General features: G+C 38.0%; 1 protein-coding gene across 1 annotated transcript; it reads right to left on the bottom strand.

Annotated features, from left to right (window-relative positions):
* Positions 1-211: 211 nt before the first annotated feature.
* Positions 212-15,937, bottom strand: GM2A (ganglioside GM2 activator). Its single transcript, XM_051978739.1, has 4 exons — positions 15,805-15,937; positions 9,912-10,064; positions 2,102-2,287; positions 212-1,314 (listed from the first exon to the last, which is right to left on the bottom strand). Exons 1-4 carry the CDS (start codon positions 15,889-15,891, stop codon positions 1,159-1,161), a joined length of 582 nt encoding a protein of 193 aa, XP_051834699.1. The 5' UTR covers positions 15,892-15,937; the 3' UTR covers positions 212-1,158.
* Between the last annotated feature and the right edge of the window lie 810 nt (positions 15,938-16,747).

Here is a 16,747-nt window from a genome sequence, read left to right as displayed (position 1 = left end):
TGAGGAGTGATGGATTGGGGGAATTTGAAGCTGGGTGGCTCTCCTTCCTCCTGGCATACCTGACCATTCAAGAAAGGAAGATAGGTAGAACTATGTAATTGGAATAGGCTAGGAGTAGGACCTGAGGGAAAAAAATTATCCAGAATTCAAACCCAACCCTAAAATATCTCTTTAGCCGATTAAGAAAAATGTAGAAATACAAATACACAAATTGTAGAAGAGCAAATATAGATTTACTTTTAGTCCAGTTTTAGTTTATTGTGAACCTCTCGGGGGTCCACCCATTGGTCCTTTTGCACCTTGCCTAAAAATGGACTAGGACTGAGCCATCTCCCCTTCTCAGGCCCTCCCACCCCCATTTCTTAAAGGGAAATATGGTAGACTCCTTAGCTGAGGAGCTTTGGCAAATTTTCTCAGAACCCTGATCCTAGGCCACTGGCTTCAATTACAAAAAAGTGGCTAGTTATTGCTACTAGGGTCTTCTGGCTGGCTTACTAATTCAGGCACTTTCAAAATGAGCTCAGGGTTAGCCTAGGAATATTGAGGCCCAAAGGACACCCTCCAAAAGGGGTCTGAGGGACCTGTTGTGTATCTGTTGGATGCCTCTTTCCATAAAACGCTGGAATAAATTCACAAGTGGTTCCCCCTTTGTTCTGCTCCCCCCACCATGCCCCTTACAGAGTGGGGAACACTACAAGTGGCACTGATGGGGGGAGCTAAGGGAAGCTTGTCTAGGAGGATCATTAAAATGAGAAAATATATATAAAGACCATTGCAAATTATGTAAATATTAGCTACTATTACTTTAAAAGATCCTATGCTAAAATTGAGAAATAATACTCTTAGGAAGGTGTTTCTCAACACTATAGGACAGTTCTTTGGATGAGTTTTTCCCATGGGGGAAGAATCCTGGGAACTGCTCATAGATCCTAGGCCTGGGGAGGAAGCTGGAGAGATCTGGGATGTGTAGGAAGACAGAAGCACAGAGGTAGTTGTCCTGGGATTGAAGAAACTGGGGAGCTCCAGTTCCTGGGGAGTGATCCCCTGGCTGAGGCTGAAGGGCATGGTGCTGAACAGTTCATGGTTGGGGGGAGAAGGGGATGAGGGACTGAGAATGGTGGGAAGGAAAGCAGCTCTATCCAGACCCGGAGGATGGTCTCATTTCTCCTTGAGGGAGACCTGGATCTTGAAACAGCCCAGACGAGTGTTGTTATTGCCTAGAATGATCTGAGTGCGGTAATTGCCACTGCCCAGAGAAGGTGGCAGCTTCACAGGAGGTATTTCGAAGGTGGTCTTGGGCAGGGAGTAGGTACCCTATAGAGAGATGAATGAGCACAAGTGAGGGAGAACTTTTCTAGTGATCTTCTCTCCCTCTGAAAGCTCCAGAACAGTAAAATTTCCTCCCAATCCCCCAAAACAGGCAAGTACAGGAAATATTTTTCTACAATGCTAACGTGCACACAACTAGAGGCACATGAAGGTTTCATCTCAATGGTGGCTCACTTCCCTTATCAACTACATCTTTTTTTCTACTTTTTCTATTAGGCTTCCCTTTTCACAAATGCTCAAAATTACCTATCCTCATAAGGGCCCAGAAAAAGGGAATAGTAGCAAATGGTAGTTTTTAGAACTATTCAATGGATCTTAGATGGTCAATAGGTTCTAAAACCTTGGAGAAATGTCTTAAGCTTTTCCCATACTACCTCCCATGCCCAAGTTGTTACTCACAATTCTTTCCTACAACACTGCTTATAAATGGGGCCCCATGTCTGCATCCCTTAGGGAACCTCTTTAATTTCTCTACCAGTTCCTGAATTCCCACAGTCACAAGTGGCCCTTAGGACAATTGAGATCTGTCCTACCAATTACAACTGGGGCCCATGTCTCCTCCCCCAAAGTAAGATAGGGCAACTTAAGGGAATCACTTAAATTACTCTACCAGCTCCTGAATTCCCAGATGGTCACGGGGGCCCCTCAGGACAACTGAGATGGCACTCACGGGTGGTAGAAGAGGAAAGAAGACAGAGTGACCCAAACTTGAGGAGTACCCAACACTACCTTCTCATATAAAGGGTGCAAAGGGACCTTCCCAATGACTTACCTTCTTAAAGGGGCAGTGACAAGGTAGGCCATAGGTATGAAGAGGCTCAGGGCAGGGCTGCCCAGCTGGAATGAAGGAGTCAATTGTCTCACATATATCTCGATAGGTGCAGCTTCCAATATTTTTAATACATGGGATTAGCAACCAGAATCCAGGAGCCATTTCTTTCTCCAAAGTTACCACTACCTTTTAAGAAAAAAGATATAGTTCATGAGGGAAGTAGGGCCTGGAAGTAGACAGAATCCATCCACTTAGTCCTCAAACATCCTTAGGAGGGCGGCTATCTTTTACCTAACATTTACAGATGATTAAACACAAGGATCAAAGGATCTCAACGGTCACACAGTGTCAGGAACTAGGAATAGAAACCAACTCTCCTGTCTTTGAGACAGGGCTGTTTCCACAAATACAAATGTGGTTTGAGCAGAAAATGTATATTGAACATTTCTCCTTAATCCCTAGTTTGAATGGAAACAAAATGAACATGTGATCTTCAGGGTTAATTATTTTACAACAAAAATAACTTTTCAAAGAAAAAGACCCCACACTAAAACAGATAACAATGAGGAGAAAAAATATTCTTCTTAAGTATCCAATCTATATGGTATGGCCTGAGAACCAAATATTTTTCCTGCATTCTCTAGGTACTCACCCCAATCGCTTTTTATCTTAAGATTCTTTGCTTTCAATCTCATATTCTCTCTTCAAACAAGGAAAACAATGTTTGGCATTTCAGTGTGATGGAAGGAGGTCTCTTAATACAATGCTGTAAGATCCTACTCCATTTTCATCAAAAAGTAGAATGATCTGAAGGAAAAGCTAGCATCTATATAGATTTAGCTAAGTGCTTTATAAACATTATCTCATTGGATCTTCACAACAACTCTATGAGATGGTGCTGTTAATTTTCCTGATATTACACTTTAGGAAACTGAGTGGTTAACTGGCTGTCCTAAGGTCAAACAGTTACTAAGTATGAGATCAGATTCTAATGAGGTAAAATTTAAAATCCAATACTTAAAAAATTCTAAAAAAGAAAATCAACCATACAAATGTAGAATGATGTGGAAAATGACTTTAGGCAGCAGTTTGTGTTAAAATGACAAGGATTTAGCAGAGAATACAGATCAGCAAGGCAGCCCAAAAAAGGCTGCAGCACAATTTTAGATTCTGTAACTAAAAGCATGATGTCTAGATGAAGAAGTATGAAAATAAATGCATAGTGTATTGGACTACCTGCCATTAAGGTGAAGGAGTAGCGGAGAAAATGGGAAATTTTGGAACAGAAGGTTTTGCAAAGGTCAGTATTGAAAAATTACCCATGCATGTTTTGTAAATAAAAAGCTATAATAATAATAATAAAGAAAATAAAGGCATAGTAACCCTCTATCTTGATCAGATATTATTTGCATTATTGTGTCTACTTCTAGCTGCCACATTTTAAGAGACATCAACATACTGAAACACAAAGGAGGGTATCAAGATTTGAAATATGCCATGAAAAGAACTATTTGAAAGAACTGAAGATATTTATCTTGGAGAACAAACTTACATGGAAATTTGAATCCTATCTTTAAATATATGAAGAACTGACATGAAGATTCAATTTCATGTTTGACACCACCAAACAGAATGAAGACAATTGGCACACACTTGGAATAATTATAATAATAGTAATAATTATAATGACTAGGAATAATCCCATTATTCGATAGGGACTATGCTAAACTCTTTACAAATAATAATCTGTTTTGATCAAAATAAAGGAAAATTCTTATGATGAAAGGTCCTCAAGTCTAATGGCTAACATCTGGGGGAGAGGATGGGAAGTAAGGGGAAGGAGGGGAAAATTTTTTAACAAAAGTTTTGGCAATTGTCAATGCTGTAAAATTACCCATGCATGTAACTTGTAAATAAAAAGCTATATAATAAAAAAATAATAATAATAAAATAAACAAACAAAAAAAAATGTCTAATGGCCAACACTGACTCTAAACTTAGAAGACATGAGCAAAAGTCCTTTTGTCAATACTAACCAGACACTGGAAAGTCTCTTGACCATTCTGGACTTCAATTAACTCATTTAATTCATTAACCTTAAGTCGTCCTAAGGGTTTTTCCATGACAACATGTGGATGACCCAGAGCTACCTTCCCATCTTCAGCTGTACTTTGTCCTCGTTCACACTGCCCCTCATAGTTTGTAAGATATTTAGTTGTTCCCAACCCCCCAATCAAACTATCTCCTCTCCTTTGTTCCTAGCAGGAATACAATAATTCCATTCTTGTTTTGCTGGGTTACTTCAGCTTCATTGTGTTTTACATAAATTCTGGTTAGTCTGTAATTTACCCTGGAGTCCAAAAGGGTCATGATTCCCTATACCGTGACAGCTTTAAAAAAAAAACAACAACAACAAAAAAAAAAAAAAAAACCAGGCAGCCTTCTAGCCATGACTCAATTCTAACTAATAACCAGATAGTGCCTTGACTTTTCAAAAATAAAACAAAAAAAAGTGGCAGGGAGGAACAGGAGAAAGACAACAGATACTTACTTGAGCCTTCTTTATTTCTTTTTTTTTTTTTTTTTGCCTTCTTTATTTCTTGAATAAACTATCTTTCCTTTGACATTTGTATCGACTACAGTATTTGTCTTAATTACTTGCCTCCTGAATGAAGCTGTCCTCCCTCAGTGAGTAAACCCTCATTGGTTTAATCAATCACTACTGCTTACTGGATAGAGTCATAACTAAACAAGACTAGGATGAAAAGGAAGAATTGCCAGAACCATATCACAGCATCACAGCTGACTCCACATACTAACACAAACTCATTCAAACAAGTATCACGTCCTAGATTCTGTAAAAAAGCACTTTTTGTTCCCTGATCCTTCAGTTTCTCTGCCAATCTAGATTTTGGAAAACAGAGGGACCTGCCTGGGTTTCAAACCCAGCTCTGCCATTTACCATCTATGTGATTTTGGGTAAATCATTTTCTTTTTGTTGGCTTTAGTTTCTGCATCTATAAAAGAAGTGATTTAGGTTACCCTTCTAGCTCTAATTTTATGATTCTAGTCACAAGAATAGCTCACATTCCTCCACTACCTTACAAAATATTTTCCTCATAATAAATCTAGGGTTCTCTCACCTATAAAAACAAAATGATGAGGAAATAGAATGAGTTTGTAACTTAATAATTACTACTGACATTTACAGTGACTTTAATTTAGGTTCACATATTCTTGATTTAAGTTTCATAATCTTTCAGATGAGAATGGTGAGCATTATTATTGGCATTTTGTAGACTTGCATATGGTCACACAACAATGGAATTTGAATTCACATCTTGATGCCTTCAAGTCTAGCTCTCTTTTAAGTATGCCATGTGATTAGTCACAACGTGAGTGGCTGAAATCATTCTATGATTCAAACCTAAGTCTGCGGATTCCAAATCCCATGATTTCTACTGTACCATGCATTTCTGAAGCAAAGCTTTTAATTATTCTGAGACTGAAAATACAGCCCATGTAGGAAACTGACATGGATTTTATAACACCAAGGACAATTCCTTAATGGATAAATGGACAAAAGATTAATTAAATTAAATTAAAGATTAAGAAATTAATTCAAGAGTACAATAATAAACTACTAAGAGTTACTTATCCTATGAATTTTGGAATGCTTTATCTAAAAATTTGGAATGCTTTACTACCCAAAATGAGAAACACAAATCAAAATGAATAAGATTCTTCCTCATGTGCATCTTTTAATAAAGATGACAAGAACTGGAAATAGCCAATTTTGGGGGGGAAAATGGGGAAATGGACATGCCAATACATTGGAGTTTTAAACTAGTTCATCTATTTTGAATATCAATTTGCAATTATGTAAAAAGTGACCAAACTCTTTAATCTAACAAACCCACCACCATATATCCCAGAGAAATCAAAGATAGAAACAGAGGTGTAACATAGACCAAAACATCCACGTCACTCTTAGAGACAGCAAAAAATGGTAAAAGAGGGGAGGAAGTAGAAAGAATACCTATTAGTGGGGAAACAAGTGGGATAAAACTTTGACTTACTGTGAGAATGTAAGACTTATTATTTTGTATAAGTTATTTATAATCCAGATAAATATGGAAAGATGTTTGAACTGACACAGTATATTAAGCAGAACCAAGAAGATACTTAATGACAACAAAAATATAAAATATAAAATCACTAAAGAGAAACCTACCTATAAGTGAGAGAAAAACCAATTATATCCCTAAGTGTAATTAAAGAAAAACTTGAAGGTTCCACAAAAGAGATATTGAAATATATATATTGATACTCTTTTAAAAGCAAGAGCAGGGAGCAAGGACTAATAGAAAACATAATATGGTATCAGCATCAGCTGTTTCTACTCAATTGTATCTGTCACAAGGGAATATGTGTAATGGGAAGTGATTGGTGTAAAGATGGAAGAAATCAGTAAGTTATAATTTTTTAAAAGATTAACTTGTTAGTAAAACAAAATATTGTTTTCTCTTTCCTAAGGAAGCACATAGAATAAGAGAGCAATACAATCTTGCATTCATTCAACTTCCTGGATGGAAACCTTAGCTGATTATTGATAGAGAAAAGCTAGAAGGAAAACCATTTAATCCAAACCCGTTATTTTTTTTTTTTTTTTGTAGATGAAGAAAATGATCCAACTCTGATGGGCTTGGCTCTTTTCAACAATGAAGTAATTCAAGACAATTCCAATAGATTTGTGATGAGGAGAGCCATCTGCATCCAAAGAGAGGACTATGGGCATTGAATGTGGCTAACAGGATTTTCACCTTTTCTGTTGTTCTTTGCTTGCCTTTTTTTCCCTTACCTTTTCATTTTTCCCCCTTTCTGTTCTGATTTTTCTTGTGCAACATGATAAATGTGGAAATATATGTAGAAGAATTGCACATATTTAACCTATATTGGATTACTTGCTGTCTAAAGGAGTGAGGTGAGAGAAGGGAGCAAGAAAAATTTGGAACCCAAGGTTTTGCAAAAACTAAAAAATTTTGAAAACTATCTTTGCATGTATTTTGAAAATAAAAAACTACTACTTAAAAGAAAATGATCTAAGAAGGCCAGAGAGGCATGAGGTAGACAGGCCTAGAATTAGAATCTAGACTTCTCCCTGACTTCTACTAGCTAGCATACTTTACAATATGTTAGTCTTAATAAATTCCTTGAGGGTAAGGTGATGGTAATTGACTTCTTTCATGATTCTCACATTCTAACACAAAGTTTGTCACAGAAGTGTTCCATAAATGACTTGAGTTATAAGACAGGAGTCAGGAAATCAGGGTTTAGACCTCATCTCTGATATTTACTAGCAATATGGTGACCATGAACAAGCTACTTAAACTTTCTCATCTGTTAAAATATGATAACGCCTACTTGGCTTATATCACATGAAGAATATTCTTTGAAAGCCTTAAAGCATGAAATAAAATGTTACTATTATTTTTAGTTGATCAAAATAAACTTGAAGATAGAGAATTATGTCCAAAGAGGATGACAGAGTAATTATTCAACTATGTCAAGACCCCTTCAATAAAATGTCTACATTAGACCTAGATCTGTAGACCTACAGTCTACAATAGACCTAGATCTGGCTGGCATGTTTGACCTCTGAGTGTTCCCAATAAAATGCACCCCTAACTGTAATTTGTAACTCAGAAATTACTGGAGCTGAGAAAACCAGGGACTTCAAGTCTGAGAACTACAATTTAGATTGAGTTAAATGCTTGCTAGGGAATGGATCAATGAGTCAGGGGAGGAGAGAACAACTCTACAATAAAGAATAGATCTTGCCTAAACTCTTGCTTTTAGCAAGCAGAGTCTTTGATTAAAAAACAAAAACAAAAGCAAAAACAAAAAAACACTACAGCCCTGAGGAACCCATTCAGAATTTCTAACCCTTAGGGCTATTCCTGTCACATGGAAAACAGAGAAATTAAGTAACCCAACTTTCTAAAGTATTTTATGGTTGTTCTTCCTAACAAGATTTAAAAGAATTAATGCGACAATTATTACAGATGTACAAAAATACTATTCTAAAGACTATATTTTAGATGGTGCTGTATGTAGAGTACCAAGCCTAGGAATAAGGAGGGCTCATCTTCAAACTCATCTTTGCGAGTTCAAATTTGCCCTCAAACACTTACTAGCTATGGGCAAGTTACTTAATCCAGTTTGCCTCAATTTCCTTATCTGTAAAAGGAATTTGGGAAGGAAAAGGTAAACTATTCCTGTTTATTTTTTACCAAGAAAACCAAGTGGAGTCACAAAGAGTTGAAAATGATGAAACAAACTATTCTTATTTCTGCTTAATTTTCTCTGCATCATTTAATATAAATCTTCCCAGTTTTCTCTGAATTCTTCTTTCATAATGTCATGTTGTAAATAGTTCTATTTTATAAGTGAAAAAGCTGAGATGTAGATAGATTTGAAAAACAAATTAAAAACTTGCCAAGGATTCAAATTCAGATTTTAGCATTTTTTTCCTACTATGGATAGAGATAATGGCAGATGGATCAATGTTACAAAAGTTCTTGGGTTCCATTCTGTACCAGTAGTCTACCCTAGATTATGTCTCAAGTTTTTTTAATACCTGGAAAGAACACCAGAATTGAAATTAGGGGATCAAGGTTCTAGTCCTGGCTGTTGGCAAACTGCTTTCCTTCTCTGGGGGTCCCAGGATGATTATAAATCTAGTGCTAGAAGGAAGGTCATCTAGTCCAACCCTCCTTTTCCCCCATATTATGGATAAGGAAAATAAAACCATTTAGTTTAAGTGACTTGCCCAAGATTACAAAAACAATGAGTGTCAGAGATAGGATATTAATTTATATCCTCTGACAACAATGTACTCTCCACTGTACCATACCATCTTCTTATAAAAACAATAATTTCTATTCTATCTTAAAGTTTGCAGAATTTATAAATACCTCATTTGATTCTCACACTAGCTATGGGAAGTACTGTTATTGTTTCCTTTTTGAGATAAACAAACTGAGCTAAATAGCATTTAAGTGACTTGCCTATCTAGTATCAGATACATTAAGTGTCAGACATAGGATTCAAACTTAGGTTTTCCAGACACCAAGTTTAGTTCTCTCCCCACTCTATACTCTAGTCCTCTACCCTGCTAACTTGTGTCCCCTGAGGTGTCAAGAGGATGAAATGAAATGCTGGATATGAGAACATTATATAATTAAGCACAGGAGGTGATTATTACATTTAGTACAATTTGACTTTAGATATTGGCTAAGATTCCTTCTAGTTCTCATTCTCTAGGACTTGTCTTTAGGGGTCTATTTGTCAAGTGTTCCCCCTCAATGTTGAGATTGGGAAGGGACCCCAAAAGGTTAGAATCACAGACCAGTTCACAATCAAGGAGACAAATTTGTCCATTTCTTCATGTCATTGATATGCTAATTTTTTGGCCTAGAGGTAGAACTGAAGAATGGTCTCAGGAATTTGGTTATCACTGACCAGCAGATTATGTATCTGCCAGTCAAAAGACTTTAGAATCATTAATAGAGGGATTGTTAAGTCAGAGGGCCTCAGAATTCCTAATATATCTTCCCTCAAGTCTAAGGAAGAAATATTATATTTCTAGGCCTGATGATTTTTACAATCATTGCAGGACAGATTGTTAGAAAAGAAGCACTCTAAGGTCAGGGAACTTTAAAATTATTATTATATTTCCCTTAGAAGCTTTACACCAAAACTAGCTTCTGGTAATAGCCTTTTGTCTTATTCCACTTCTAGGACATACCTTCAGAGGAGAAGTGAGCGGTACAGCAGTCTTGGTCTCCAAGCCAACGGTTACTTTTCCAGGGACGTTGATAGGAACTGGTTCTACTTCCAGGCTAGTGATCAATACTGGGTCATGTTCACCATCGCAGTTTTCCCAAGAAAAACCATTGACCTAAAATATAATTAAAGCATTTGGTGAAAAGGTAAACAAAAAAATTATATAACAAACTTCCAATCAATCATTTTTAACTAACTAATCATCTCTGAAACCAAGCGTTATCTAGCATCCAAAGGCTTTTGTGATCTATTTCTTTTTCCTCACTCTTGTATTTGAGGTATACAAAATTTTCTCATCTCTTAAATATATACCCCCTACAACTGTTAGACTAGATTTTCTTCACTGAACATATCACTTCCCATAGCTCCCACAGCTGTTTAAATGATTTCTTCATTAACTCTCTATCTACTCTTCAAGGCAGATCTCATATATATAAGAATATATAAGATCATATAAAAGAAGGCAGACAGAGGCTCAGTCAGTAGTTCAGCTGAAAAGATTGAGAGGGGAGCGTCAAGTGAGTTCAGCCAGAAGCCCTCGAACACATGAGAGATTCATTCCATCTTCCACCTTTGTGCTGGCTGGAGGCTGAAGAAAGCAGAGGCAAAAGGACAAAGCTGCAAGAGGTCTTAGAATCAAGGAGAGAGAGAGAGGCCTCTAAGAAAGCTAACCAGGCTTGGAAAGAGATAAGAAATAAACATTTGGATTTTTTCAGTGGGCTGTATTTTGGGTGATTATTACTTTTAACTGAAACTAAGGCTGAAGAAGTGAGGCTTAAGAGTGAGGCTGATCCCAAAGAAATACTAAAGGAGGGAAAGGGACCTGTATGTGCCAAAATGTTTGTGGCAGCCCTGTTTGTAGTGGCTAGAAACTGGAAAATGAATGGATGCCCATCAATTGGAGAATGGCTGGGTAAATTGTGGTATATGAATGTTATGGAATATTATTGTTCTGTAAGAAATGACCAGCAGGATTAATACAGAGAGGACTGGCGAGACTTACATGAACTGATGCTAAGTGAAATGAGCAGAACCAGGAGATCATTATACACTTCGACAACGATATTGTATGAGGACATATTTTGATGGAAGTGGATTTCTTTGACAAAGAGACCTAACTGAGTTTCAATTGATAAATGATGGACAGAAGCAGCTACACCCAAAGAAAGAACACTGGGAAACAAATGTGAACTATCTGCATTTTTGTTTTTCTTCCCGGGTTATTTATACCTTCTGAATCCAATTCTCCCTGTGCAACAAGAGAACTGTTCGGTTCTGCAAACATATATTGTATCTAGGATATAGTGCAACATATCCAACATATATGGGACTGCTTGCCATCTAGGGGAGGGGGTGGAGGGAGGGAAGGGAAAAATCAGAACAGAAACGAGTGCAAGGGATAATGTTGTAAAAAAATTACCCTGGCATGGAGTCTGTCAATATAAAGTAATTATTAAATAAAAATTAAAAAAAAAAAAAAAAAGAAAAAGAAAAAGAAAAAAAAAAAAAGAGTGAGGCTGAAGGAAAGGTCCCAGAAGACCAAAGGAAGGGTCATGGCTCATGTATATGAAGAGTCAGAGACTAAGGTCTGCATTATGTGCTTGGGTGAAGACATTGAGCCCATCCCCCTGGATGTGGGCATAGTATCTGTCTGTCTTGCCTCAGCAATGAACCCTACCCCAAGAAGTCTTTCCCATAGACAATGAAGCACTGAGTACCTTATAGCACCACAATTTATGCTAGATAAAACTTGAGAAGGAAAACAAAATGCAAGAAAACAACAAAGAGTAAAAATACTATGTTGTGATCCACAATCAGTTCCCACAGTCCTCTCTTTGGATGAAGACAGCTCTCTTAATCACATCATTGAAACTGGCATCAGTCATCTCATTGTTGGAAAGACTCATGTTCATCAAAATTGATCACTGTATGTGTGTAGTGGTATTTCAGAAGTATCGTAATTTGGACTTCTCTGATCAATAGTGATTTAAAGCACCTTTTCATATAACTAGAAATGATTTTTAATTTCTTCATCTGAAAATTGTTCATATCCTTTAACTATTTATCAATTGGCGAATGGCTTATAAATTTGAGTCAGTTCTCTATATATTTTAGAAATGAGGCCTTTATCAGAACTTTGAAATGTAAAAATGTTTTCCCATTTATTGCTTCCCTTCTAATCTTGTCTGCATTAGTTTTGTTTGTACTTAATATAATCAAAATTATCTATTTGGTGTTTAATAATGAGTTCCTTCTTTGTGAATTTGTCACAAATTCCTTCTCCAAAGATGCGAGAGGTAAATTATACTATGTTCTTCTAATTTGCTTATAATATCACTCTTTATGTGTAAATCATGAACCCATGAACCCTTAACTTGGTATAAGATATTAGGTATAGGTCAATGCCTAGTTTCTGCCATACTAGTTTCCAATTTTCCCAACAGTTTTGTCAAATAGTGATTTCTTATCCCCAAAGGTGGGGTCTTTGGATTTGCCAAATACTAGATTGCTATAGTTATTGACTATTTTGTCCTGTGAACCTAACCTATTCCACTGATCAACTATGACTGATGCTCTATAGTATAGTTTTAGGTCTGGCACAGCTAGGCCATGAAGATACTATTTTTATAAATATTTGCCAGCTAAGGAAACAGAGGCAGACTACACACCCCTCAGATTGGCTAAGATGACAGGAAAAGATAGTGGCAAATGTTGGAGGGGATGTGGGAAAACTGAGACACCGATTTGTTTAGTATCATGCAGCCATAAAGGGATAGTTAGATGGTACCACAGAGGGCCAGGACTGGTGGTAGGAAGACTTATCTTCCTGAATTAAAATCTGGCATCAGACTGTGTGACCTTAAGTAAGGCACCTAGGTAAGAGAGTTTTTCTTTATCCATAAAATGATCTGGAGAAGGAAATGGCAAACCATTCCAGTATCTTTGCCAAGAAACATGACCAAAACAATATACAGCCAAAAAGTATCTGTGGCTGAACTTGAACTCATATCTGTGAGAAAACTTATGTGGACTGTTTTTTTTTTTTTTTTTTAATATGCATGGGAAAAAGGAAAGCACTTAACTTATATAGTGGAAAAAGCAGTTGTCTCTGAACATTGTCTCAGGGATTGGATGTGGCCTCTAAGATACATTTCTAGATCCAGTTTTGGATCTAGAATAAAAACCTTACCTCTTCTTGGCCCTAAAGAACAGAACTAGGAACTATAGCAGGCAGAGGCTGCAGAGGCAAAATTTAGCTCAAAATAAGGAAACATTTGTTAATGAGAAAAATAGGTTATCTCAAAACAGAACAGTTCCTCATCATGAAAAGTTTTCAAGAAAGGATAATGAACACTTGTCAAGAATATTGATGAGGGGGTCCTACTCATTATTGGGTCAGATTACATATTTCTTAGGTCCCTTAATGGGAATGATTGGGCCTAGTTCCTGCAATGATTTGAATTAGTGGTGAAGACAAGGACAAGAACTCAGGAACTACAGAGTATAAACTTTTCTAGGGCCTCTCCCCCAGGACTTTTCTTCAACTAAAGCTTCCTTCCCCTCCCTCTCCCAACTGATGATCTCAGAAGCACAAGATTAAGTGTCAGCTTGGGGCCAAGATGCTGATAATTCTCTTGGGGAAAAAATATAGCATGATTAAGTGGGAAGTTACTTTTGCTTTTGCAAGGGTCCTAGGGTTTCGGTCCTGCAAAAGGTTCCTTGGAATATGGTCTCATGAAGAAGCAAAGCATCCCATGAACCTTGCCAACACCCAAGTAGAAGGTTAATGGAAAACCTGTTGGACTTGGCAATGAAAACTGGCTTCAAATCTTGGTCTCCAAACTCAAGTTTTTTATAAAATGGGCAAAGATATCTACAATGCCTATCTCCCAAGGTTATTGTACAGATCAAATGCAAACATTTTGTAAACCTTAAAGTGTTATGTAAATACCAACTATTATTATTACAAAGAGTTCCAATTGTGTGATTTTTCTAGGTCCAGATTACTTCAGGATTATCCCCTTCTTTAACAAGGCACCATAAAATTTACCCTTTCCACTACATCAATCTGCCTTCCTGCTTTGGACAGGTTTTCCTTAAGCATCCTGTCTTGTATGAGAATGGAATATTAGGAGCAATTAGGTGGCCAGTAGATAGGGTACTGACCCTGGAGTCAAGAGGACCCAAATTCAAATTCAGCCCCACACTTAATTAGCCTGTGTATGATCTTAGGCAAGTCACTTAACCCCATTGCCTTCCCTTCCCTCCCAGAGAAAGAGTAGACTATTAAATGGAATTTCTGTGATGCTTTAAGATATATGATACTTCCTCATGATGACTTTGTGAGAAAGGTATGCCCATTTTATAGATGAAGAAACAAGCTCAGAAAGTTACCATAATTTATCCAAGGTTACATAATTAAATGAACACCTGTCAGAGATGGGATCAGACTCCCAAGTCCAGAGCTTTTCTTATCACATACTGTTTCTCAGCGCTAAGAAAAGCCACCAACTAGGAAGACTAGGATGATGAATGACCTTTCCACCCACCCCATCCCCATCACATAGTTACAGCTTCAGGATAACAGATAAAAGAAATTATAGTTAATTATTGGGCAAAACTTCAAGGCATCCAGTACCAGTATGATTCAGGGATTTGTGACTCTTTTCCCTGAAAAAATATGAAAAGTACACACAGGGGTGTATTGACTTTTCAAAGATTTAATTACCATAGAAAAGTTAAGGGGCTACCTAGCAATCTGACAGAACAGAACTTTTATGTTTTTCCCCTTACCAAAAATGAAAAACCCAGCTATTCACAGCATAGTACAGGTTAAAGAAAATTGATCTGGGAGGCAGAAAAGATTGTTTTTTTTCCTGGCCTTGGCTATGTACGACTGTGGATAAGTCATTCATTACCCTTCTTTCTACTTCAGTTTGCTCTTTTTTAAACTTAGGTATCTTATAATAGATGAACTGAAACTCCTCTCAGTTTTAAAATTCCATGCTCTCCATCCCATGATCAGAAGCAAAGGACTGTTTGGGAAAGAATTGGGGAGAACTTACAGGGGGATAAGGAAGGGAGGAAAGGAAGTTATCCTCACCAAGGAATGGGGAACTGTCTGGGTCTTCATTCCTGCTGCCCTTCCCTTTATGCATCATAATCTTGGGGCTTTCCAGAGTCCCCCAAGAAAGAAACGGAGAATTCATATTGGCCCCCCTTGGAAGGTCTGAAATCTCAAAGCAAATTATTGAGTTTATAAGAAAGACCCCCTAGCTCCTCGGTAAATGTCAGTCAACAATAAGTGCAATTTAGTATAAAGTGTAGGACTGATCTAGGAGCCAAGAACAGTAAAATCGTCCGGTGAGGCTACTTTTCTTTTTGGCCCTAGGCACTTCATAGCATTCAGGGCTGATAGGATCTCAATAACCATCTTCCAAGAATCCGTTTCATCACGGATGAAGGAAATGGATCTCCAGAAAGCTTAAGTGACTTGACCAAAGTCAACAGCACATTTCCTCTGCTGTTAAATGAGAGAGTGATTATTCCACCTCTGAGATTCCTTTCAACTCCATGATCTTTAGTAAGTAAGGGAGAAGACTAAGATACTTCGTCCCAGAGTTTAACTTGACTGGGGCAAGGGATAGGAAAGATTGTGCTGGAGATGGAAATTCTATCTCTATTAACCCACCTTTGAATCAGCAATACGGGCTACCCTCCCCGGTTCCCTGTAATTGTCCCCTGCAATCAGAGACGCCTTCCCCCATTCTCCATTCTCCGGGGCGGGGAGTGGGATGCAGCTGCGCGAAGAGAGGGTGAAATAAGGAAGGGGCGCCCCACATTCGGCAACTCACCATCTTCTGGCGGAGCAGACCCTTACTGGCGGGAGCAGGCCCGGCGAAAGATACAACCAAAAGCACAAGTAGAGAAAGGGACTTCATGGTGTCTGTCAGCAGATGCAGGTAGCAGCACTTGGAGATGCGCCTTTAAGGATTGAAGAGGGCAGGCAAATATACGCTCCGCCCAACACCACACCTCCCGGACCAGATTGCTACAATCCAGTGGCGTGGGGCTGTCCGCATCAGGGCTTACGTCCTGTCAGCTCCACCCACTTCCCCTCCCTGACTCTAGAAACTGAGGTCAGCTGGGCCGAGTCGGAGAGATCGAGAGATTGTAATCGCGAACTTATGGGACACTACCTCGATACTTAGAAGGCCACGGTTTTCTGGAAAGGGAAGGAGCGATCTGCATCTATTTTATCACTTTGGCCTTCCTAGCCAGCCCGATGGGGGTAGGTCCCGGCCGATTAATTACTTTTCCCCATCTTACAGATCAGGAAAGCCCTATTAGATGGCTCGTCTCGTGGTTAATAAATGACTTAGCACTTGTATCGCGTTATTTTCCAATACTTTTAAATTATCATCTCTAACAATCCTAGGCGGCGTTATCAGATTCTACGTACTTTTTTAAGAGGATGAGAAAAGAGAAAGGAAGTGAAAAGGTTCGATGAGTAAATGATGAAAACTGATTATCTGTGGCATTGGTTGTTTTGACCAGGTTTAGATCAATGTATTTCTTGTCTTTCCCTACCAGCCTTATATATGTGCCTTAAAGTCCACTGTTCGGTGACCTTGACCCACAAATTCATAGATAGTGAGAGCCAAAGCTTCCCTTAAGGCAATTTGAATAATTCCTTGAAAGCCAGGTGGGACAAAAGTTAACGATCCCCAGTTGCAAAGCACTTCTGTTTGGAAAAGCCACACACCGACGGAAGAACCCTGGGATCAAATGACAGCT

Source organism: Antechinus flavipes, chromosome 2, assembly GCF_016432865.1.
Source record: "Antechinus flavipes isolate AdamAnt ecotype Samford, QLD, Australia chromosome 2, AdamAnt_v2, whole genome shotgun sequence".
Lineage (NCBI taxonomy): Eukaryota > Metazoa > Chordata > Mammalia > Dasyuromorphia > Dasyuridae > Antechinus > Antechinus flavipes.
Note: the sequence above shows the minus strand (reverse complement) of the source record. Positions and strands in the feature narration are given on the sequence as shown.

Coding starts and splice junctions, on each gene's coding strand:
- GM2A (XM_051978739.1), bottom strand. CDS start 15,891: ATGAAGTCCCTTTCTCTACTTGTGCTTTTGGTTGTATCTTTCGCCGGG. Junction 10,065..15,804: donor GTCTGCTCCGCCAGAAGATG/GTGAGTTGCCGA, acceptor ATTATATTTTAG/GTCAATGGTTTTTCTTGGGA. Junction 1,315..2,101: donor GTCACTGCCCCTTTAAGAAG/GTAAGTCATTGG, acceptor ATCTCTCTATAG/GGTACCTACTCCCTGCCCAA.